Below are 25061 nucleotides of genomic sequence, written 5' to 3' on the forward strand. Positions count from 1 at the left end.
GACTGGGATCCACAAAATAAAGTATAATTCTCCATCCAAAGAAACAAAATCAGACGGACTGAAAGGCTCTGATGAAATTATTTTACATTTTCAGGAATAAGAATGTATACTCATTTATTAGATGGTAATTTGGTAAAACTTTTACAGAATTTTTAGTGATTTATGGTTTTCCATGATGTTTTCTTAGGCAACATTCCACCAAATTACAGCTTTCCAAAAGTTGTAGTACTATGTATAGCTTTAGTATGACAGTTTTGTTTTAAAACCAGAATCAGGCTGAATGTAGCTTTCTTTTTAAGGCTAAAATTTATACTTTATGTATAGTTGCAATACACTGATACCCTAGGTTCCCATTAGCTTTAATCAAGAGTGATTATTCTCTTGTTAAAAAGTAAGTTTATGTATTAAATGATGAAACTTCAGGTTGTAGTAAAAGTGGAAAAAAATAATGGAAAAAAAGACTTGTTTTTTAATTAAGGCTTTTCAGAACAGAATTTGCATTTAATCAGAACAACTATCTAGGACCCCTTTCTGGTAATGAAAGCATGGTGTCTTAGTGTAAAAGAAGCAAGGGGAATTGTTAAATATCTTGTTTTTTGTCATCTAGTTCCTATTACAACTTCAACTAGATATGGTGCATTAATTAATATGAAATACTTTTGAAATGTGTAATTGTTTCTTTTTTTAAATGGAACCTATAAAAAAGATCATATACTGCTAGACAGGATGTTCAAAACTGGTGTGTAATAGTTTTTAAAGCCTTCGTTTTTGTCAGCGTAAATTTCCTTTAATTATTTTCCATTTCCAGTAAATTTCATTTTGAGGTTTAATGTATGAAGCCAGTATAAAGTTTTGCAATTTAGTGATTCTGGATTCCAAGTCATTTAAGAAAAAATGGAAATTCAGAGTTTACTTAAGAAAATTAATTTTCTTCTTCTGTTACATCTAAGTCTTCATCCTCTTCATCATCATCTTGTTGATCCTTTCTTAGTCGACAGGTGGATACCTGTTAAAAAACATTTTTAAACATTCTAACTTAAAAATATATTTACATGCTTGGTATCTTTTCAATATGCCCTTATAGAGAAGGGCACATAAAACATGTCCATAAGTAATCATTTTAGTAATGAAAATTCCCTACGAATTATTGTATTTTAAGGTGGAAAACAGTGAAAAGGGTTTTTTACTCATTTGTTATTTAATAAAACCATGAAATTAACCGTTTGATTTCAGTTGGCTACCAGTACTTTCAGAGAAAAGTATAGTTTCAGTATATTATGAATGTCAATATTTTAGGTTAAATAATTCTTGGGTTGCAAAAACACATTTGAGAATTACCAAAGGTATGGCAAAAACACAAGATATTTCAACTAGGCAGTTGAAATATAAAACTTTAAAAATACTGTGATTTACATGGAATGAGTTGAGAATCTGAATTCACCACTTGGCTTTAAGTTCTACTGTTACCACTTAGGTCATCTTATTTCAAACCTTTCTGAGGGTGATTATACATCCCAGGGGACATTTGGCAATGCCTTGAAACACTGTTAATTGTCACACTGGGGGGGGGGGTGTTTGTGTGTGTTACTGGCATTTTGTCAGTAGTGACTAGTGATGTTGCTCAACATCTTTACAATGCACAGGACAGTACTCCCCTCTCCCCACCAAATTATCTGCCCCAAAGTTAATTGTGCTGAGGTTGAAAAATCCTGGGATAATGTATTCTAAAGTGCTACGTACATGTTAGCTAACTTAGGTAACATCATTAGCTCTAAATAGTCAAAACTTTGTAGAGATGCATAAATGTAAAGCAGTAAATAAATGCTTAGAGGAGAGTCAAATGAAAATAGAAGGTGTTGGGTTAAATTTATGTAAAAGTTATATTTTGAAAATATTTTGCTCAATTTAAAATTCTGAAGGCAAGATATGAAAAAAGGCATAGCTCTCTAGATCAGGAGTTGGCAAGTTATGGCCCAGTTTGCCTGTTTTTTTTAAATAAAGTTTTATTACAACACAGCCATATTGATTTGTTATGTATTGTTTATGGCTGCTTTTAGTTGGGACCGAGACCACATAGCCCACAAAACCTGATATTTTTCTCAGTGGTCCCTTAAGAGAAAAAGGGACCTGTTCTAGATACCAGGTAACTGAGGCTTTCTGGGTATAAAAGAAATGAGAATATTGGCTTTTAAAAGATCTGGATCTAGGATAACGTTCAGGAAAAGCCCTTTTTAGGTATAATTTCCATTAAGTTGTGATGGGGGACTTAAACCCTAGTCAGTTTGACTTCAGAATCTGTGCTCTTCATATACCTGAGAACAAATCTAGAATAGTATTCTGTCCTTTCTCCCTTTGTTCTCAAGTATTCTGCTTTAGGAGTATGTGTTATATAGTATACAAAATAATGTAACAGCCGCACCTAGTGCAATCTAGTATTTTACATAAGAGTAAGAGGCTAGGTTATATGAAGTCATATGACTTAAAGGAAACATTTTTGTATGGAATAGTTCCAAAGGAAGCAGCTCAAATTCCTTTTAGTTACAGTTTCTAGCTCACCTGTCCTGTTCCAGATACACACTTAGTGGACAGTGATCTCTGAAGAGGCGACTTTGAATTTGCTCTTACAATATCTAAACGAGATGAATAATCTGGTGGATACAGAGAATTTCGGAAAACCTGTTGGAATGATAAAACATTATAAAGTACATACTAAACAATGTAAATCTAGAAAGCCATATTAAATTCCTTTCAGTTAAAAATTTTTTTAAGCAACGTGCCCCCTCCCGACACCCCCAGACAAAATTTCAATTACTTATTGTAAATTTAAAATAAGAAAAAATATTTTAAGTTGTAAAGAGGAACGCTAAAAAATTCTATTTGAAGGATGTAAGATGATGAATCCTGAAACAGTCACTTCAGAGATTTTGCTGGGGCAAAGTGAAAGTTCCTACCCTCAAAGAATATGCAAACCAGTGGGGAGGCTGCAGGTCAAGACTTTGATTCTTTTTGTTCTGCCTACCCTAAACTCTTAGCAATCAAATGTCACTGCAGTTTTATAGTACATAACATAAGAGTAAACTGGGGCCACTATAATTTATGGATTCCAATCTCTCTAGGATCTAAATGCCATTACTTGTCAGTTCTTTTTCCTTAAAGCAGTAGTTCCATATCCTACCACTTTAAGCCTCCCTATCTTTCCCCCCATTTCTCTAATAAGGTTTGTATGTTAGAGAAATGGGAATTTGCTCAACTTTCCTTCCTTTCTCCTCAAGTCATCACCCCATTTTTTTTTTTTTTAAAGTAATATCATTCTGTTTCTTTCTAAAGTATTTCAACACACAAAAGCTTCTCAGGGTCCCTCTCCCAGCAAACAAGCTCAAGATATTTATATATTTTTTATTTACTTCAAGGTATAACTTTAGTTATTAAAAAAAAAAAAAAAACCTCAAATATTCTACTTCATCTCCATTCGCCAATAAACTACAATTAGGCTTTCACCTTCCACTGAAATTTCTCTTGCCCAAAATCACTAACATCATCTTTTTGTCTTCATCTTGTCCTGAAACATATTTTCCATTCTTCCTATTGCTAAACTTTTTATGTGCTAGCTGTGTTATTTCTTCACATCTCTTTTTTTTTTTTTTTTACTGTTTACACCGTAAATATTTTTTAAAGGTATTCCTCAGGCCCCTTTTCCTTTTTTGACACCTTTTTTGACATCTTATTTATACAGTGTTTAATTCCCTTCAACCAATTCTCTGTAGACTATCTTCTGGTAGCCATATTTATGCTCCCAGCTAGTTACCTTCTGTTCTCCTAGACCAGCACTGTGCAATAGGACTTTGTGAGATGATGGAAATATTTGCTGTCTGTGCTATCCAGAAAGACCACATGAGGCTTCTGAGCCCTTGAAATGTGGTTCCTATGACTAAGGAACTAATTTTTTTGTTTTAATTTAACCTTAAATACCTACATATGCCTAGTGGCTACTATACTGGACAGTGTAGCTCTAGATTCACCTTTACAATGAAAGACATTACCATATACTTAGTGGACGAAGCTAGAAGCCTGGGCATTTTCCCTAAACTTCTCATTTGAGGTACTTATAATTTAATTTTTGACTCTACATTTTTCTTTATAGCTTACTTAGATTTATCTTACTAAAGACCAAAATATAATTCCTATACCAAAAATCCTTTGTGGCTCCTGACTACCCAGGGTCCAGATGCCTTAGGTGACATCTAAGGCTTAATATCACCCAAACCTACCCATCACGCTTCTAGCCTCTATGGGCAGAACATGTTATACTCTGACTCTGCAGTGCTGGTTCCTCATCCTGGAATTTCAGTAAACTTACTCATCCTTCAAGAGCTAAGTCAAATTCTGTCTTCAGTTTTCTCCTATTCTTTAGTTAGTAGCTCCTGCTGTTCATACCTTCAGTACTTCAGTACAACTTTCATCTCTCTGTTTTGTAATTACGATACACATCTGTCTCCACAACTAGTTTTAAGTTCCTCTAGAGCAAGGAGCACTGTTCTACCTTGGTAACTTCCTAGCTTAAAACAGTAACCTAGTATATTAAAGATGTTAACATGAACTTAATCCCCATGTTTTTGGGAAAAGAAGACAAACTAGAGGATGTCTTTACACATTTCTTTAAACCTTAGAGAAGAATGGAACAAAAGGAATCAAGGGATGAAACTTATGAGGCCAGTCTTGTATTTTAGGGCAATTCAGGCATGCTGGTTAGGTGATTTAGCAAGTTACTAAGGACCCAATTATATTTTGATTCCAGACATGGAACACTGGAATCCTGGAATAATACAAAAATGAGATGACTTATTAACTGGTATTTGGAATGGATATATTTTTGTTAGAACAAAATTCCTTTTTTAACTTTTCTAGCAAAATGAAGTTAAAAGTGGGAAATGAAAGACAATATACAGCCCTTGGGAAAAAAGTCTAAACCAGTTAAGTATTAAAATTAATCTCTTACTATAAAACAACAGGTTTACAGGAATGTTAATTTATTGGCAATAATGCGTTTTCCAGTATGGTCCAAGATCTTTTCTAGGAGTGTCTCAAGATCTGAATATGCTCTGAAGTTACTGCACAGACAAAATGGGCCTGACAATACTTTTTATATGAAGAACAAATAAGGTAAGATGGTTTGTGATATACCTAGATGCCTAACTGCAAAATAGTAGTTGCTACCAGAATATCTCGGCAGTTCTCATAAAGCATGGACTACCTAAGAAGAATAGCAAATTATATCTCTGTCCCTCTCTGCATATTTTCTGTGTGATTCCAACAAATCTTGTATTTAAGGGATCCTTCCTCCTCTTGGTACCTATATAATACAATTTTACTTCCCCTGGTTCTACAACTCTCCCCAGATTGTTCCCTGTTCTCCACAATTTCTGTATGATACAATAGTAATAGTTTATGCCTATAATTTATTATGCCTCAGGTCCTTTGTGTATCTAGCTGTACCCTCTGCCTAAAAGTTGTTGTCAGGCATCCTCCTCTATGTCCCTTAAGCTTCTAATTAAGAAATCATTATTTGATTCTTCAGACTATTTAGAATCCTCCATTCACATTACACCCACAGCACACTATTTGGGACTGGTCACATAATAAAACTTAGTTACACAGTATATTATTTTAATGTCTGAACTCCCTGGTAAATTTTTAAGTTTCTGTTTGACAACTTGGACCATTTCCAACTTACAATACTAAATTCTCAACACTTAGAATGGCATTTAACAGGTGTTCAATAAACAATTGTTGAATGAACATTTTATGAGGTAAGTAATATAACCATCTCCATTTTAGAGAGTAGGATGCTGAAGTGTTAACTTGCTCAATATTTTCCCACTGGGGAAAGTGGTGAAGTTGATACTGAAAAACACATCTATCACATAATCCTGAGAGCTTTAGTTTTTTATGAATCTCTCCTCCCACAAGCTATCTATATAGCTGATTAAAAGCGTGGTAAGAGAAGTTGTAATGGAAGTATGACAAAAAAGATACCTAGGACCCCTGGAATGAGAAGGAAAATCTTAGGGTACAAAGGGCTTGAAGAAACTTTTCAGTTAAAAGGCATGCCAAGAGAATTATTAATAGAAGACTGAGAATGAAAGTACTTGTAAAGGGGACTCCAGTCTTGTAGGAAAAGTGGGGGTCAGTTTTGAACCCGCTACTCAATGCAGTATTGTTTACGCAGGAAATGGTTTGTGTCACTCATCAAGAACCACTCTTCTGGCAGTATAGTGTAGCAAAGATAAAAACTATCTGTAGTAAGGCTTCTGGGTTTGGCTACCAGCTATGTTACTTAGCTATGGGACCCTCTGGGAAGTTTCATAACCTCATTGTGCCTCAGTTTTCTTATCCATAGAAATGAGGGCGATAAATGTTTTTATCAAAGTTGATGGGAGGATTAAAATAATATAATCAAAGTACATAGATCAGTAGCTGGTCCAAAGTAATCACTATATAAATATTTGCTATTTTATTATTTTAAAAATGATATATACTTTTAATATATTTTTTAAAAACATATTAAATATATTTTAATATATTTTTTTAAAAAATAGGACATGAAAAGGAGTCAAGATTAACAAACTTTAGGTTCAATATTTGGAAAGAATGGACACTTAGGAAGTCATGCATTGACAACCAGTAAATAGAAATATCATGCATGCATAAATAATATAAAACTGTGAGACAGATTTTGGCATGGAAAACATCCACATACTAAAAACATGTGCCTTCATTTTAGTCAAGCTATAATCTGATTTTACTGTAGTGAGTTTCCTGGAACTAGTGGGAAAAGAAGACCCAAGGGATTTCTGTGGATAGTTAGGTTAGTTAAAAAAAAATTGGGATCTTCAAAATTGTCAAGTGACAGACATTCCCAAATTCTATCACTTAATACAGAATTCTGGTTATATCTTGAGAATACATGACCTTTTCCACTTCTATAGAGATAACATATACAAAGAATGTCTCGAATATTTTATCTGTTTCAGCAAAAAATACTTTTGTGCCTTTTTTCTCCCTCTCTTTGAAGGTAAGAGGGTAGGATATTTACTCTTCAGATATACTTATTGAAGCCAGGCTTTGATATTTAATTACTCTAATATTAGCTGACCAATCACATTTATTTGCATTTAACTGTCAGTACAAAGCAAGACTTATATATAACACTACACTTATTTCATCGTTTACTGATTAAGTCACAGAAAACTGGTTAGAATCCTGATTCTGCTATTTATTAGCTAAGTGGCCATGGGCAAGTTATTTAAGCCTCTAAACCTGTTTCTGTATTGTAAATGAGAATAATAGCCCCTGCTTCACAGGGTTGTGTGAGGAGTGAATGAGAAAATGCACATAAAACTTAGGGTACTGTGCACTCAAATATTAGCTCAAATCAATGAATGTTATTTTTAGCACACTTAAGTGACTTAAATCAACAGTCAAAATGATACATTTCATGTAATGGCTTTATCCAGATTATATTTTACTAGCTGTTAATCAATTAACTCTTAGAATTTTACCATGGTTAAACTGAAAAATTAAAAATAAATAGAAAATGATAAAAGTTCAGCTATTTGGGACTGCACACAATAACAAACCATCGTAGTGTTCTAAATAAAGATATTTTTAACCAAACAAATGCTCTCTTTTAAACAGTTCCATATTAATAGAAGAATTGAGCTAAGATATACATAGTCCTACCTCTAAATCTTCTTCTTCATCAATCTTTTGTATATTTTGGTAGGCAGCAGTGTAGACCTCTAAAGCTTTGCCATGAAATAACATTTCAATAGTGATGAATTCTGAAAATATAGCCTAAAAAACACAAAGATTTGAATTCAAACAATCATAAAAATTTCTTTGTGGATGTAGTAAATTTATTTCTTACAATAGTCTTGCCATTTTATGAAATAGGTTAGTCTTGCCATTTTATGAAATAGGTTATCTGTTTTTCTACAGGGCAAATAAAGTATAAAAAGGAAACAATAAAAATAGTTGCCTTTAAAGACCTTTTGCAGCAAAATCTTCAAATTAAACAAAATATTTCCTATCTCACAATTTACTTATTTTCTTAGTTCTGTTTACATCTTGTTGTTGATATATGTGATAAAGAAAAAGATAACTAAAATGTGTGCCATGATGTAGTCTGTTACCACATGCCTATAAGTATTAGATAAAGCAGTTCAGTTCTGAAGCTGGTATTTTAGCAACTCTAATTGATTTTAGTTTAAACAACGTTTTTTAAAAAGGAATTATATCCCATCATATTTCTGATTATGTTACTTATATTCTCTAACCGTAACTGAATTCCTTGTTAATAATGATATTCCTACCACTGATAATAGCAGCATACATTTGCAAAGCACTTTCTAGCTTATAAATAAATATATGATGTGCCCAATGTTGCTCACAGCTAGAATGTTCAAGCTTGGATCTGATTCTTCAAAAGTTACAGCTTTTGCTCATTATACTGTGCTGTTCTTGCTGGATACAGTCATTTTCTTCATTAGTAAACTGCAGGTAATCTCTATGAGCATGATGACAACTTATGACAAGGAAGATCATGAGCAAAGAATGATGTGCATGTTGATCTAAGCAGAAGTAAGATAATTGGTAGGTAGGGAAAGGATACAAAGCAAACAAGTTTTCAATAAAATAGGATCGTACCCTTTTGTTAATTATCTTGTCCCTTATCAAATGAAAAATCAGAGCATTAATGTAGAGAGAAGTGGGCAGAGTAAGAACAGGGTAGAAAATAATCAAGCATTCTACTTAAAGGGGGCAAGACAGAAGGGATGGGCTAAGCCACAGGCAACAGTCAAATACTGTGTTTCTCTGAAAATAAGACCTAGCTGGACAATCAGCTCTACTGCGTCTTTTGGAGCAAAAATGAATATATGACCGGGTATTATAAGACCTGGTCTTATAGTAAAATAAGACTGTGTCTTATGTTAATTTTTGCTTCAAAAGACACAGTAGAGCTGATTGTCCAGCAGGTCTTATTTTCGGGGAAACACGGTACCTGTTTTCCTTATTCCTGCTGTTCCTTGTTAACCACCAGACAGGAGTGTTCCTGCCCTTGGAAGACAGCCATGCAGATATCCCTCAGTGTCCTGCGATGTGTTTTCTCTATTTCTATTCTTAAGGATTGAAAAAATATTTAAGGAAGTACTAATAGGCTTCTGATCGCTACTCAATGGAAACATCTGTAGTTGAAAGTATCCCTTCTGGGCTGCCAAGCACAGATGTCATTTTGACTGCAAAGATTGGGCTCTGGGATAAGAGACTCAGAACTATATGACTAACAGTGACTCTTACTGTCACTACATATAGGTCATAAAGGGCTCTGTTATACTGGACTGGCAACTGTCAATAAACAACATGATGATAAGATACAATCTTGGAATTCACACCAAGAATCTCCTGATACCCAGCAATATCTTAGAGGTGAAATGGCTTTTGACTAGGGCTGGGACTTAGTCTCTTAGTTGTCAGTCTTCCTAAGATAGTTGGCTAGCTAGAATGAGTCAGGTGCCCTTTAGGAGCATGGAAACTCCTAGAGGGTAAACAGAACTAGGAGTCAGTGACAAGCCAAAATACTAAGGATCCCTAGTTGTAGATTCTTGGTCTGCAGCTCATTTTAGGTAATAGGAACAATCAAGCACAGGCTTACATCTTTCCTTCTGAATCTTAAAAGATTCTTTACATTTAGTAAATAAAGAGCTAAATATAGACATAGTTCGACTTTATTCAAGGCTAGAACAGAAATTTTTTCAATTAGGCTTAAAATTAGAATTAGAGAATAAGCCCTCTGACTTGCTGAAAGTGAGTAGAGGGAGCGGGCGAATATATATTTTAGAATGTCAGACACTCAATTCTGTTCACTTATGTGGATATCTTTACAGGCATACCTCATTTTGCACTTTGCTTTAGTATGCTTCACAGATACTGTTACTTTTTACAAATTGAAGACCATCCTCCACCAGCAAAAAGATTATGACCCACTGAAAGCTCAGATGACGGATAGCATTTTTTAGACTTAAACACTATTGCACACCTAAGAGAATATAATATAGTGTAAACTTAACTTTTACATGCACTGGAAAGCCCAAAAAATTCATGTGATTAGCTTTACTGTGATATTTGCTTTATTGCAGTGGTCTGGAATTGAACCCGCAATATCTCCAAGGTATGCCTGTACTTACATGGAGAGAGAAGAGGTGTTTGCCTTACTCTATAAAATCACCTGAGAAATAGAATAGCCTCAAGTAAGAGATTAAGTTTAAATCACTCAAATAAATGGGGTATTATCTCCTATTTTTAAATTTTTCTACAAATGGACATTCTAAGCCTTTAAAAGACCATCAACATTGTTTAATAACTAGTGAAATCCAAACATTTACAACCTTATTACACCTAAATCTGTAGGTTTAGGCTTAATTCAAATTATTCCACTGCAGTAACATTGTGGACTATGCAAACATTTAAACATTTTCAAATATTTGAATGTTTAAATTCCTGATGCTGAAAATCTCTGAATGTGATGTCATCTCTGAACTAACAATTTTTTAATACTAGCATTTTATAGGTGTTACACTCCCTGTAGTTTATAAGCCCTGAAAAATACGTAGATATATGTCACTAAAGAAAGATACATTATTTGTGTTTATTCATATCCTCTGATAAGAGAACGTATTACATTCTCATTTTAAGACAGTGATCAACTTTGAGTCTGTTAGCATTTTCCAATCTCGGAATTTAGTTTCAGTTAGTGATAAAAAAGCACTGAAAAAAAAGTATATCTTTAATCTATAAATGACTACTATTTACTATTTGGAAGATGGGGGATAGCTTAAGTTTTCTGACACTTTGGTGTAGTTCTTGTGGTTTGAACTTATTTCTTGACAAAACTTATGTAACTTTTAAGATGAGAATGGCCGTGTTAATTTTTTATACTGTTTATTTTTATGTGAAAAACAGTGATGGGGAATCAGTGGCACTGCTAAGCTAGTCTTAGATTTGGAATTTTTGAGCAAAGAGCCATTAAGCCCAAAGATTATCACAAAGGAGAATTATATCCCTGAGGACAATGAGGAGGAAATCTGCCAGTTATACTCTTATGTTTTGAGCTAGAATTTCATATAACAACCAAAACGGGCAGGGGGGAGAATAAGGTTAGATGACAACTGGTATAAGAAAGAACATGAAAAGCATTATGTTTTAAAATAGGTGCGGTGAGTCACTAGAAAGGTGGTGGAATTTTGTAGGACCCAGTCATATTTAGAAATAATTTTCCTGAAATATTGTTAACTTTCAATGATTTTATGTGATCTGCTTATCTGGAATGGGTCAGTATGGTCATGGACAGAAGCATCAATGAGTTACTTTGTTTTTCCCTTTTCATTTTTATTTTGTGTGACTAGAAGGCACATAATTTTGATTGGTGGGGGAAAGGGAGCTAATCTGAAATTCTTTACCCATCCACAAGTATGCTGTGAAGGATAGCATAGTATTTAAGAATGTACTGTGGATTAAGATAAACCTCGGTTCATATCATAACTGAAACATACCAGCTATGTAATATTAAACAGTTTATCTGTTCTTTCCCCCCATTTTCCTCATCTATACAGCAGTGAGGATAACAATAGTATCAACCTCATAGGTTTTGCCTTAAGGATTACATGAGTTAATTCAAGAAAAGGTATAGTGTGGTAACTGGCTCAGAGTAAGTACTCAGCACAAGTTAAGTATTTTTATTGCTCAAGAAGTAAACCAGTTAAATTAGAAAATGTTCCTTATCCTAATATTAATATTAAAGCCTCTATCTGGTTTAATTAGCAAGCAGGATATTTAACAGAAGTTATAAATGGCCTTATTTTGGCAAATAAAGGGGAAATAATAGCTCTCCAAAGTAGAAGCTATTCAATAAATGATGTCAGAAGAACTTTCTATCCATGACAAAGTTAGATACCATATGTAAAACATAACTGCCAGTAAAAATATTTAAATATTTAAAATACTAAAAAGTCATATAAATATCAGAAGAAAATATAAGCAAATATTTATGTAATCTTGAGGATGAAAAGAAGCTTAATATAAAAGGTTAGTTTTCTAAATATAAAGAATCTCTACAAATTAAAAAGAAAAATGCCAACACTCAAAAACATAGGCTAAGGATAAGCGTGAGTAATTTACTAAGGAAGAAATAAAATATGTCATTAAGTATATGAAAATAATACTCTGCTTCAATAGTAGTAACAATGCAAATTAAGACACTAAATTTTTCACCTAGCAGATGGGCTTTTAAAAATACTACTACTCATCATTGTTACACTGGAGTGCTCAAGCAAGGTTTTGTAGGCATGTAAACTAGTTTGAGCTTGGTGGATAGAAGTCTAAAAATAACTTAAAATTGAAAGTATGTGTTCTTTGAATCAGAAGTACCACTTTTAGTAATTTATCCCAAAAGAATAAATGGGCCAGCAAAAAAGCTAATGTTTAATGATGCAGTAAGATCTATAACTGCAAAAATAACCTCAACGTCTACCAATGAGGACTAGTTAAATAAACTAGTATATCCATATGGCAAAATAACTGGATAAAAAGGACAATATACTCGTAGATCTTTGTTTCTTAGCACAAATATGTCCCTGATATATTAAATTTTAAAAAGAGATGCCATATATAGTGTTCCATTTAACTGTATAGGAGTAATATAACTGTCTAGGAATAATATTACCTTCCTCAAGGATGTTAGGAGGAGTACATGAGGTAAAATGTACCTCATTTTACCTCATGTAAATAACCTAGAATGTGGGACATATTCAATGCCTAAGAAATGTGTGTTGTTATTATTACCATATCTCTTGTGTATACGTACACAGAAAAGTCTGAAAGGATGTAAACCAAAATGCTGACAATTTCTGATTAGTGGGATTATTATATTTTTCTCAATTTGTTTAAAAAATTGTGATTTTTATAAGAAAAATAAAGCTATTAAAAATTAAATTTAGAAGCTGTTTCTTGTTCATGTTAGCTACTTTACCACATACTGAACTGTCCCTATCTGTTTAGGAGTGACCCCTGGTCAAGATCCTTTTTGTAAGTCTGAGATTCCCTTGACATTATAGCTGGTGACTTTTCCTATTACCTGGGAAACAAATGGGACTGTGATTTGTCTTCTACGTTCTGTACACTAAGCTCCATACCAGCTTTTCTCAGAAAGACAAATTCTTTGCAAGGCTCCTATGAAAACACTTCGTCTAAAAATTGTGTTACCTTGCTGATTAATGCTGTTCGCAAAAATTCAGATGGACTTGTCGATTAAACCCCACCTCAAACATGGTAATACAGTTATGAGTAGTGAAGGACATACAGAACAGAGAGATTCAGAGCCCTAACAGACTCTGGTATTGATTTCTGGAACTAATTTCTGAGAGTTTGCTAGAGTCGTGGGGGTCAGCATTAAAAATGTAGGTTGTTGCAGATGACATGATCTGGTATATAGAAAATCCTACTAAGCAATCTACTAAAAATCTATTAGAGCTAATAAATGAGTTCTGCAAGGTTGCAGGATATAAGATCAGTGTACAAAGCCTACTGACAATGAACAGTCCAAAAATGAAATTGAGTTAACGATTTCATTTATAATAGCATCAAGAATTTAAAATACTTAGGAAAAAGTTTAAGAAGCACAAAACTTATATTCTGAAAACTACAAACATGGTTAAAAGAAATTAAGGAACATGGAAAACATCCCATATTTATGGATTGGAAGAATTAATCTTAAAATGGCAGTACTCCCCAAATTGACCAAATTGATACAATCCCTAACAGCCCAGCTGACATTTTTACATAAACTGACAAGCTGATTATAAAATTCATACTGAGTTACAACAGATCCAGAGTAGCCAAAACAATCATAAGAAAGAGCAAAAAGTTAAAAACACACACCCTGATTTTAAAATTTACTATAAAGCATTGCTAATTAATCAAGATAGTGTGGTAGTGGCATAAGGATAGACATAGGTCAATGAAAGAAAATAAGAGTCCACAAACAAAATCATGTCAACTGATACAAATATTTAAAATAATAAAAAATCAACAAGGGTGCTGAAACTATTCAATGGAGAAAGAATAGTCTCTTCAACAAATGGTGCTGGGACAACTGCATAGTCATGTGCAAAGAAATGAAGTTTAACCTTTAGATCACACCATATACAAAAATTAAATGGATCAAAGACATGAAACAACAACAACTGTTAGGAAAACACAGAGATAGATCTTCATGATCTCAGATTTGGCAGTAGATTCTTAGATATGACACTAAAAACACAAGCAGCAAAAGAAAAAATAGATACATTGGACTTTATTTCAAAACTTATGCTTCAAGGAACACCATCAAGATAGTAAAAAGAATCTACGGAATGGAAAAAAATAATGTAAATCATACATCTGATAAGGGACTCATCAGAATATATGAAGAACTCTTACAACCCAGTAATAAAAAGACAACCCAACTAAAAGAAAATTGGACAAAATTTGATTAGACATTTCTTTAAGGAAGACATACAAATGGCCAATAAGCATCACAGGGAAATGTAAATCAAAACCAGAATGAGATACTACTTCACACTCACTAGGATGACTATAATGAAAAAGTCCAATGAACAGCAAATATTAGGATGCAGATAAATTTGGAACCCTCATATACTTCTGGTGCAGCCACTTTGGAAAACTGTGGCAGATTCTCAAATGATTAATGATAGTTACCGTATGATCCAGCAATTCAATTAGGTGTATACCCAAGAGAAATGAAAATATATATCCATACAAAAACTTGTACATGGATGTTTATATCATTACTCATAATGGCCAAAAGGTAGAAATAATCCAAATGTCCAGCAGCTGATGAACGGATAAACAAAATGTGACAATATCCATACAATGGAATATTATTCAGCTGTAAAGAGGAATGAAGTATTGATACATGCTATATAATATGGATGGACCTTGGAAGTATTATGCTAAGTGAAGCAAACCATGTTACAAAAACCATGTATTTTAGGATTCCATTTATATGAAATGTCTGGAATAGCCAAAGTCACAGAGACATGAGATTAGAGGTGGTTGCTTTAGGGCTGGAGTAGGGGTGTGGAAGGAGCAGGGACGTAAAAGTTAAAGTGTCCTAGGTCTTTGAGGTGATGAGAGTGTTCTAAAATTGAGTGGAGATGTTTGCATATGTCAACACACTAAAAACCACTGAGTTGTACATTTTAAATGGGTGAACTGTATGGTATATGAATTACATATCAATATTTTAAAAAGTGGGTTTCTTCCTATCTTTCTTTTTTGTGACCACCAGGAGACTTCCCTTTTCCAGGGGCAAGATGTAACAGGTAAAGAGAAAAACTTGGAAGCCTTTTCTCTGTGTAACCTCCACTGTGCACCCTCCACTGTGCAGTTCCTCACTCCATGTTCTATTGCTTCAGGAAATCCCAGGTAGTAGGAATTGTAATTGGGAATTCTGCACTCACTCACTCTGCCCATTTATATACCATTGTTTCCATAAGAAAATAACATTTGATGCATTTTTATTTATAATATCTTCATACAGACTATAGGCTAAAAAAAAAATCAGAGTAATTTAAATTTTTTCATAAATTGAAATAAAAAGACAAAAACGTACTGGACTTTTAACAGTTACTTTATTACCTTTATATCCTTTATTTTCTGCTTTTCAAAATTGTCAATAGTTTCCTCCAGATGACGAGTTGTTCGGGTAGCATCCATTGTAGCTCTCTGTAATTCAGTTTCTGCCTACACAGTATTACCCAACAAAAAATGAAAAAAATTAAGTCAGAATCCCTTCTTTTGAATCTATTTGTAAATGCTACCCATTGCAGTGTTGATTTTTTGGCATAACAGTGTAAATGTTCAATAATATGTTTTGCCACATAAAACAAAATATGTAATAAGCACATGCAGAATAAAGAACTTTAAATCTATTAAGTTAAATGATTCATGATCTCAAACAAAACAAAACTCACTTTCTACAAAACCATTTTTCCCCTAAATCACCCTTGAATAATTTACTATAAAACTATTTGCTTCATTTTCTACTGCTTTCATCTGTCTCACTGTGCCATCTATCATACTATTCTTTTTCTCCTCTCTCTCTCTTCCCTTTAACCTTGTCTCCCCAAAATAGAAAGGTCCTGTGATTTATTTTCAGTTTTCTAGTTCTCCAAATGTATTAAATGTTTCTAATTTTGTAATATGCACCAGCCACATGCAGCCATTTATACTTAATTAAAATTAACATTTTTCTGATTTCTGTTACTTTAGTCACATTTCAAGAGCTCAATAACCATATATAGCTAATGGCTACAGTACTATAACATGCAGAACTTTTCCAATTTGATCATGTATATCTCTTAAAGCATCTCTTCCTTTAGGACAATAGTTGCCCAAACATGTTTAAGACTTTTTGTTAAACAGTAACAGATTTTAAAAGACAGCACAATTTTCTGTTTAAATTCTTTCTAATAAAGTTTTGTTTCCTATACTAGTGTTACATTTGCTCAAAAGTATCACATATGATAATTAATAGTTAATCCATGGGAAAAAATTGCATCTATCATCAATGTTTTGTAACACATATTCTGACATTTAGTCCTTGTTTTGTTTTTTTCCAGAAAATGTATAAATTGAAATAAGTAAAAGGGTTTACTATAAAGGCTCCATCTCGACACACCACTTTATTACCCACCTGTGACTGAAATTTTTCATAAAGGAAAAAATACATTTCAAAGAGAACAATTATTTTCAATAAATTAAAACCATATACTTTTATAGAATTATATACTCTTGCAATTAGATTGTACATTAATTGTAACTTTATATTGGTTATATACACTTATAATAACGTAAATTCAAACACAATTTCAAGATACTAAGCATTTAAAAATGTATTCATTTACACCTCTGTGTGTGTATGCTTGCCATATAGGGTGTAAAGTGTTTTAAAAGAATAAAAACTTTTAACTTTAATCATAACCAGTAATCAAAAATAATTATATTACTGGGTTTGGGATTTTAAAAAATATAACTTCATTACAGGAAATTCAAAAATAAACTAGAGCACCTTTGAAGATTTACCAGTTTGAAAAAATGTCTAACAGTTAGATGCAGGTTAACCTTTTACTAATGAGCATATTCAAGAAGACTAATACAGTTTACTACATGTAACTCATGCAATTGTTGTGACTACTTCCTTTTGACTTATGTCTTCCCCTCCCCATTTATTGACAATTTTAAAATTTGGAAGGGTAGGTATATTTGGCTAAACTAGAAAAGAGTGGGGAAGCAGAAGCCAAAGCTAGAACACCGGTATCTTAATCTACGACCCTCCAGGAACTATTATTCATTTCCTAAAGTCTCAAATCCTCTTATTCCAGCAACTTACCTAAAGTCACACAGCTATTTTTATCAAAGAGGACACAGATTTCTTCCTTTTGAAAATTCTTCAAAATCCTATAATGTACCAATTTGTGTAGGAAATGGTTTTGATTAAAATATTATAAGAAGACTCTGAATATCAGTATATTTAATAAAAGTACTCATGAGTGCAAAATGGCTTATAAAAGGATGAGCCAGATTGGTGTTTTACAAATTGTGCCACAGGCAGCTTGTTAGAAGCCACTAGACACCTTGGAGGTGAGTAGGCAGAGCCCTGGGATTCTTCTTTACCCCATCCTCTTGTACCAGAGCCACTCCATTTTATTTTATGTATTGAACTTTAACATGTTTCTTTTGAATAGTGCAATGAATTTTAAGGGTCTATCTTGGTAAATATTCTATTATTTATGATTGAATACACACACCCCCACATATAACATTTATATGTAGATTGTCCTTTACTTGTCTCGGGTTGTCAGAATTCACTGGTTTCACAGATCTTTTCCAATGAACATAGCAATTCACCTATTGCACTAATCTATTCAGCAATAGATTATTTTCCATTCCATGTGAACCTACAGACCTGCTTCATCTACAGTACAAAACTATATCCTCCACAGCAGTTTTTAAAGAAGAACATCTAAGTCAGAAAAACCTTTGTTTTAAGAATAGATTCATTTATGTGTTGACTGTCCATACTAATTCCCCATTTCACCTGGCCAACTGCTCGAGATTCCAGATGTGACATTTTTCTGCCTTCCTATACTCTCCTCCAAAATTTTGACCTCTGGCTTAATTCTTAAAAACTAGTGACTTTCGTTGGCCTCTGCCTTAGTCCCTATTTGTCAGTCATAATTTTTGCAGCATTCTTTGGTTGGTCTGACTTGCTTAAAACCCAGACTCTCTAATCTCAGTTTGTAGATCTTAAGCCTCAATTACTGTCTAGATGTTCCTGTCCCAGCCTCCAATGGGTAGCCCCAGCCCTGTGGCTGCCCATTTTTTATTACAAGGTTGGGCATATGTACCTTTGGTCCAAAGGAAGGAGGACCAGGCAACTGGCGTAGCCCCAAATCACTGCTCAAGGGATTCCCCTCAGGAATGGAGGTGTTCTGGAACCTCAAATGCCCCCAAAAAGCCACTCCTCATGTGGTTTCTGGCTGAGCTGGGCAGTAAAAACCTTAAGGAAGTAGGAAGGAGACATAGGAATGGGAAAAAGAGGCAGCAGGATCAGTTAGTACTTTCTATACAATTGTACCTATCCCAGTTGCTGGCAATTTACCAGACACTATTTTCTATTCTTTAGTCAAGAACAAGGTACATTCCAGTTTAAGCAATAGTCATTCTTAACAGAACCATGTTACAGTAGACACTCCCATCAAAATCCCTTTGTGTCCAGCTATGGACATCAACTATACTCTTGAGTCTCCTGAGGGTATTGGCTGGAAGTTATTAATTGTGGTTTCAAAGATGAAGGGAATTTTAATGGGGAAACAATATTTTTTTTTTCTTAAAAGCAGGGCAGACAGCACTGATGTATGTATTATGATAAATGACAGATCTTTAAGTTTTAGAATTAATATTTAGTCATTATGTAAAAAAACTCAGAAGTTTGAATTTATTCTTTATAAATACATCTACATTTATGAGTTTTATTTTTTGAATATCATGGAAAACAATATAAGGGGACTGAATTAGGTAGTGTATTCTCTTTGAAATAATTTCTATAGTGAGAATTCATAAATGCATGAATTCTTTCAACATTTATCTTCAAATTCTCTGCATATTTAAAAGTAGAAATTTCCATACACATTTACTTTTGTACTGCATACCTTATAAAACGTTTTTTTAAAGACCGAAATTCAAAGGATACAATAACATGTCGATCCGATGGGTTTCGCTGACGTGTTCTTTCTAACTGCGTTAACTGTTTAGCTTCTCGATTCCTTGCTGTTAATGTTGCTTTGAGGTCATCCTACAAATAGGCATTTTTTTTGTTAATAAAAATCTGTAATTTAAGAAATAAAATACACACACTCTGTTTTAAGAATGGAAGAGTGATCCTTGTTTGATCCAGGCATCATTACAAAGGAATTATTACTATTGCATAATTAGTGTGTGCACACATATGTTTCTTTAGTGTCCTCTCAAAATGATGACACAGACAAGATAATTTCAATGCAAAACTATAACCAAATAAATATAAATAAATATATATGTAAATTTTTTATTGTGGTAGTTATATATATGTATGTATATATATACTGGGGGTGCCTAAAAAATGTATATACATGACTTGTATTCATCTTTTGTTATTGGTATATGGAGTATTACAATTTTAATAGTTTTCCTTTCTTAAAATGTGTATACATTTTTTTGGCATCCTCTATGTGTGTGTATATATATGTATATATAAGTATATATACACATAAACACACGTGCATATATATACATAACATACACATTTGTCAAAACTCAATGAACACTTAAAATGGGAAAATTTTATTACATGTAAGTTATATCAATAAAGTTGATTTGAAAAATAGAACTTTGGGGATGTAATGTATGGCATGATGACTATAGTTAATAGTACTGTATTGCATATTTGAAAGTTGCTAAGAGAGTAGGTCTTAAAATCCCTCACTACAAAAAATATTTTTGTAATTATGTATAGTGAAGGATGTTAACTAGACTTATGATCATTTCACAGTATATACAAATACCGAATTATTATGTTGTACACTTAAAACTAATATGCTACGTCAACTATACCTCAATAAAAAACTTTGTCACACTCATTTTTAGTCTACATGCTATTAGCTGCTTTAAAACAAAAGTATAAACTTACATTTATTTAGTAAAATAATTTGTTTATATATTCTTCATGACTATAAATATTAAATATTTTAAAGCTGCCATAATAAAATGCTTTATGTTGCAGTATACAGTATATTTAGTAAGCTTTAGACTGTAAAAATGACTAAACACTACTTTGTACTTTTTATTGAAAGGACAATTATTGGTAACCTTATATTCTTTGCCAGAATACCTAATAATAATAGAGAAATAATGAATTTACTTACTCGTTTCATTTTTACAATGGTTCCATAAGCTTTCAGTGGTTCAACTACTTTGGCTTCAAGTCTTTCAACCTATTGAAAATTATTATAAAATATGACTGAAAAGAAACAGACATGTCAAAATTTAATTCTGAAATAAAACCTATGCTGTTTAACCTGAAGGTCACCGTTCAACTTACCTTCTTAAATAAAAGAATAATCACCAGAAATTGATAAGACTCCAAATCTAAACTCAAACATATTAAAAAACATGTTACTGTACAGTTAAGCTGTACAGTAACAATAAAAGCAGAAAAGCACCTGGTATGCAATATGACAAGAAAATGTCTCAGGTTTCCAAGGAGTTCATCTTTGCCACACCATCATCTCTGTATTACTTTTCTATCTCAAAGTAGTAGCTTTGGGGTAAGTTTTAAGACATTTCAAATTTTAATATAGCTACCACTTTTAGTGTGTTTCACCTGTATGGAAATCTTTATATACATTATAGCCAAAATGCAACAGCCCAACTTTCCAGATAAGAAAATCAAAGCTGAAAGATACAGCATATTGGAAACATTTAAAGCAACACAATCCTCAAAAACAAGAAAGCTTAATACTACATTATTAGCTATGTTTTTTTCCCCCCCTGGGAAGCCATTTGTAAATTATCAATGCTTAGAAAACATGATAAATTGTTTCAAGTATTGCTAAGCTGTCAAACTGTATGACCTCTTATTTAGAATTAAACAGATTTTCTTAAACATTACAATTTTTATCACATTTTGAGTAGCTATTTCTGTTACTAATAGCACTAGGGGAAGGCACTAAAGAAATGGATTTTGTTTTAAAGCAAGTATACAGCATAAGAAAAATAATTTTTGGACATTAAAATTTTTCAGGATAGGTATAATACAAGATAACATGTATTTACCTGTTTAAAATGAACATGTATTATTTTTGTAGCAGGAAAAAAGGCTTTTCTGATGATACATGTTTGTGAGTACATTTCATGATATAACAGTAAGCACATTTCATATTGATTTTTTTCTAGCTTCTATAAATAAAATGTATATGACTTTCATTTTAAAAGATTTTTAGGAAAACAAAATAATTCTTATCGAGCATTTAAATATTAGAAATACTAAAATTAAAATCATAAATATTCAGGATAGTTTAATCGATACCACTTTCAATAATCCTTTACACTGATTACAGTGTAAGGATTATCCAAGTCTTATTTCTGTTCTTTTTGTCATGTACCTTTTATTCATTGTTCATTAGCACCTCCACCATTTGATAAACAAGGGAAATAAAAAGGAGAACAAATGTAAATCAATTCACTTTGATATTTGATAAATAGCATAAAGGTTTTCTAGAAACGGGTACTGAAATTACTGACTAAGGTGAGATTTTAAGATTATCTGTGAATATAAATTATTTCTGAAATAGTAAGTTCCCAGTTATATATGAGTTGCTTATTACAGAAAAAATATGACAAGAACTTTTTCCAAAAGTACACCCAAATGTAATTACTATTAAATGAATAGCACTTGTAGTTCCAAAGATCATTATACTCATTTTATGTGGGTTTTTTTGATAACTGAAATTTTTATTTTAGGCTTTAAGAAAGGACCAAAAAGCACTGATGAGAAAAGTGCCAAAGAAGCAATGCAGCTCTAATTGGGCAACTTCTGACAAGTTAACCTGTATCTTGAAACCTAATATAGATACAAGTGAAAATGCTTATGAGGTATTAAAGGAATAAATTGGGCTTTTAGAGAGAAAACAGTTACACCACCACCTTCTTCCCTCCCAAGGAAAAAAATCTCCACAAAGCCTCACTACTGGTTTGCATCCATAATACATAAATGGTTTCCCCCCCAATGAAACATTGGTCAACTTTTCAGAGCACAGAAGCAGCAAAGATCTCTTGCCTATCCATTATATATTCACTCACATTATCATTCCCAACATTTTCCATCTTCAGACCTACTTTAAAATATACTTACATACACACAAAACAAATCATGTTCCTTTTCTTCTACATGAGCACTATGTTGACTACCCCCCGTAAATAGCCACCTCTTGGCCAAAATTTGGTAAATGAAATAGGGAAATTCAGGACCACAAAATATCCTAAAGTTTAATCTGAAAACAGTAAAATCACAGGAAGCTTGCCTTTAATAGACTCACAGTGTTACAGACATGAAAAGGTAGGTTTATCAAGTGTGTTCACCACTGCAGATGACAAGTGAGTCTTCATGGTTCCTTCATCTACTACTTCAGGGCTCATTCATAACAATGACACTCTGACCTCGTTCCATACCTCTGCTTGTCGATAATCCTGAAGTTTGGCAAACTCATCAGCAAAGTTTTTCAGGCCCTGTTTTAAATTTGGGGTCTCTGTAGAGGCATACACGTTAATTTCATTCACCAGAAGGTCTGCTTTGTCTCTCAGTCTGGCAGTTTTTCGCACATAAGCAGCAAAGATTTGGCACAGCTCTCCAAAATGCTTCTCCACGTTTGTGACAGCATCTTGCAGTTGTCTGGTTTGAGCATCCCTAGAGAAAAAGGTGACACAAAAAGCAAATCATTATTAGGGACGAGATGGCTTCATCTTCACGTTAATTTGATATGAAACATTCCGGGGCATTGTGCAGCTTCTTGCGAGTGGATTCCCCTCTTAGTCCCCAATCGGGCCTGGCCTTAATATCTCGACAGTGTAGGCACACGAAGAGGCCTGGTCCTCGCCGCCGCGTCGTTGCGGGGTGGCGGCTGCTAGCTCAAGCAGGGCGTCGCGTCGGGCTGCTTCCCGGGTATCTGCACCGCGGCGACAATGCGGGGACCGGAGCCCGGGGAGCCTGAACGCGGGGACAGCCGGCCCGTTCCCGGGCTCCCCGCAGCCTCCGGGACCCGCTGCAGCCCGAGGAGGTAGGCCCCAGAGCGCAGCAGCGGGCCCGGGGTCGGAATTCGGCGCTGGAGGCCACGGAGAGAGGCTCCGCTTCCCTACACCGAGACCTCGCGTGTGGAGCACCCAGGGCAACTGGGGGCCATGGCTGTTACCGGTTTTCCAGGCTGCGCCTCAACATCTTTTGCCTCGCCCACCGGGGGGACCCTGGACTGGGGCCCAACGACGGAGCGCTGAGACGTAGCGGCGTGCGCTGGAGCGCGAGCGGCTGCCGCCGGAGCCGGAGAGCCCGCCCCACGCGCCGCCACGCCTTCCTGGTGTTTCTACGGCAACCCTGCGCGCGCCCCCGCGGCCAAAGCGGGACTAGGTAGGAGCTCGACGAGGGCGCCAGGAGGACCGAGTGGCTAGGGCCGGCCAGGGTGGGTGGCGTCCACTGCCGCACGCTCCTGCGGGTATCCTGTATCTGCACCTCGTGGACGCCAGTGGCCTCTGCTCCGCCTTTCATCCATCTGGAGAGCAGCGCTGACCCAGAGCGGGTTTCTAGGCTGTCCCGCTGAGCTGTGAACAAAGAACAGTTCCAAGCCAATCTACCAGTCTCTAAAAGGGAAACGCAAAATTAAAGACCAGTGGGGTCCAGTCTCTGTTTATGAGACATTTAGTCTTAGAACATATGCTCAACTTGTTGGATTCTCCGTGTCGAATCTGAAAATGTGGCCTCTTAGAAGCTGCCCTTGGGAGGAGCAGTGTTTATCGCCTCATCTTTAACTTTTCATTTATTTGGCAAATACAATTTATAGAGTTCCTATTTCGTAGAAAAGATTGTGTTGTACACTGGGAATAATTCAAAGATAAGAAGGGTTCCCTACCCTTAAGGGCCTTAGGTGAAGCATTTAAACCATAGCAGCTCCCTGAGAAAAATAAACGGGAGACTTTCTTAGCTTTGAACATCCATGTCCTTTCGGCCCTCTTGGCCTGCATTTATGCTGCTCTTCCAAGTAAATTCCTTTAGGACGAAATTCAAGCTTTGTCTCTCTCAAGAAACCTCCCTTGACAACTCCCACACTTCCAGACAGTGAGAAGGCCCCTTTGCAGTATATTCTGTTGATCTTGTACTGCCTCCTGTAGCCAAGACTTTGAGCTCTTGGGTCAGAGGAAATTTAATTTTTGTCATATATTTCTCAGCACCTTGTACTGATAAAAGTTTGTTTTGGACAAATGTATATCCCAAGTCTTTTTTTTCCTTTTTTCCTTTTTTATAGAACTCCTCTTATTCTATCATGTTACAGTGTATACCTCACTCTTCTCCCCATCCATTCATTTCACAAGTTATCTATTGAATGCCTGGTGTATTCCAGATATTATTCTGAGCTCTGAGCATGGAGTGGTAATCTAACATCAGAAGAGTGTGATATTTCCTTGTATAGAGCTCACAGTCTCTTGGAGGAATAGACACTACTCAAACAAACAAATACATGTGAAATTGCAACTGAGGTATGTACTACTGTATCAGCTTTTGGTGTATAGCAAACCACCACAAAACGTTGTGGCTTACAATCTTTTAGCTAACTCAGCATTCTATGAGTGGGTTGGGTCGT

The 25061-nt window shown here is 34.5% G+C and overlaps 1 protein-coding gene across 2 annotated transcripts; it reads right to left on the reverse strand.

Annotated features, from left to right (window-relative positions):
* Positions 1-97: 97 nt before the first annotated feature.
* Positions 98-24071, reverse strand: CIBAR1 (CBY1 interacting BAR domain containing 1). Of its 2 annotated transcripts, none has more exons than XM_081070298.1 (8): positions 23622-24071; positions 22885-23119; positions 20580-20648; positions 19370-19471; positions 15754-15858; positions 7741-7854; positions 2557-2676; positions 98-1006 (listed from the first exon to the last, which is right to left on the reverse strand). In XM_081070298.1, the coding sequence occupies exons 1-8, from the start codon at positions 23969-23971 to the stop codon at positions 923-925; spliced, it is 1179 nt and encodes a 392-aa protein (XP_080926424.1). In that variant the 5' UTR covers positions 23972-24071; the 3' UTR covers positions 98-922. The 2 variants fall into 2 exon arrangements, with proteins under 2 accessions (XP_080926424.1, XP_080926425.1); XM_081070299.1 differs by having other exon boundaries at positions 19322-19471.
* Between the last annotated feature and the right edge of the window lie 990 nt (positions 24072-25061).

The sequence above is a fragment of the Rhinolophus hipposideros genome, assembly GCF_964194185.1.
Source record: "Rhinolophus hipposideros genome assembly, chromosome: 13".
NCBI classification, from domain to species: Eukaryota; Metazoa; Chordata; class Mammalia; order Chiroptera; family Rhinolophidae; genus Rhinolophus; species Rhinolophus hipposideros.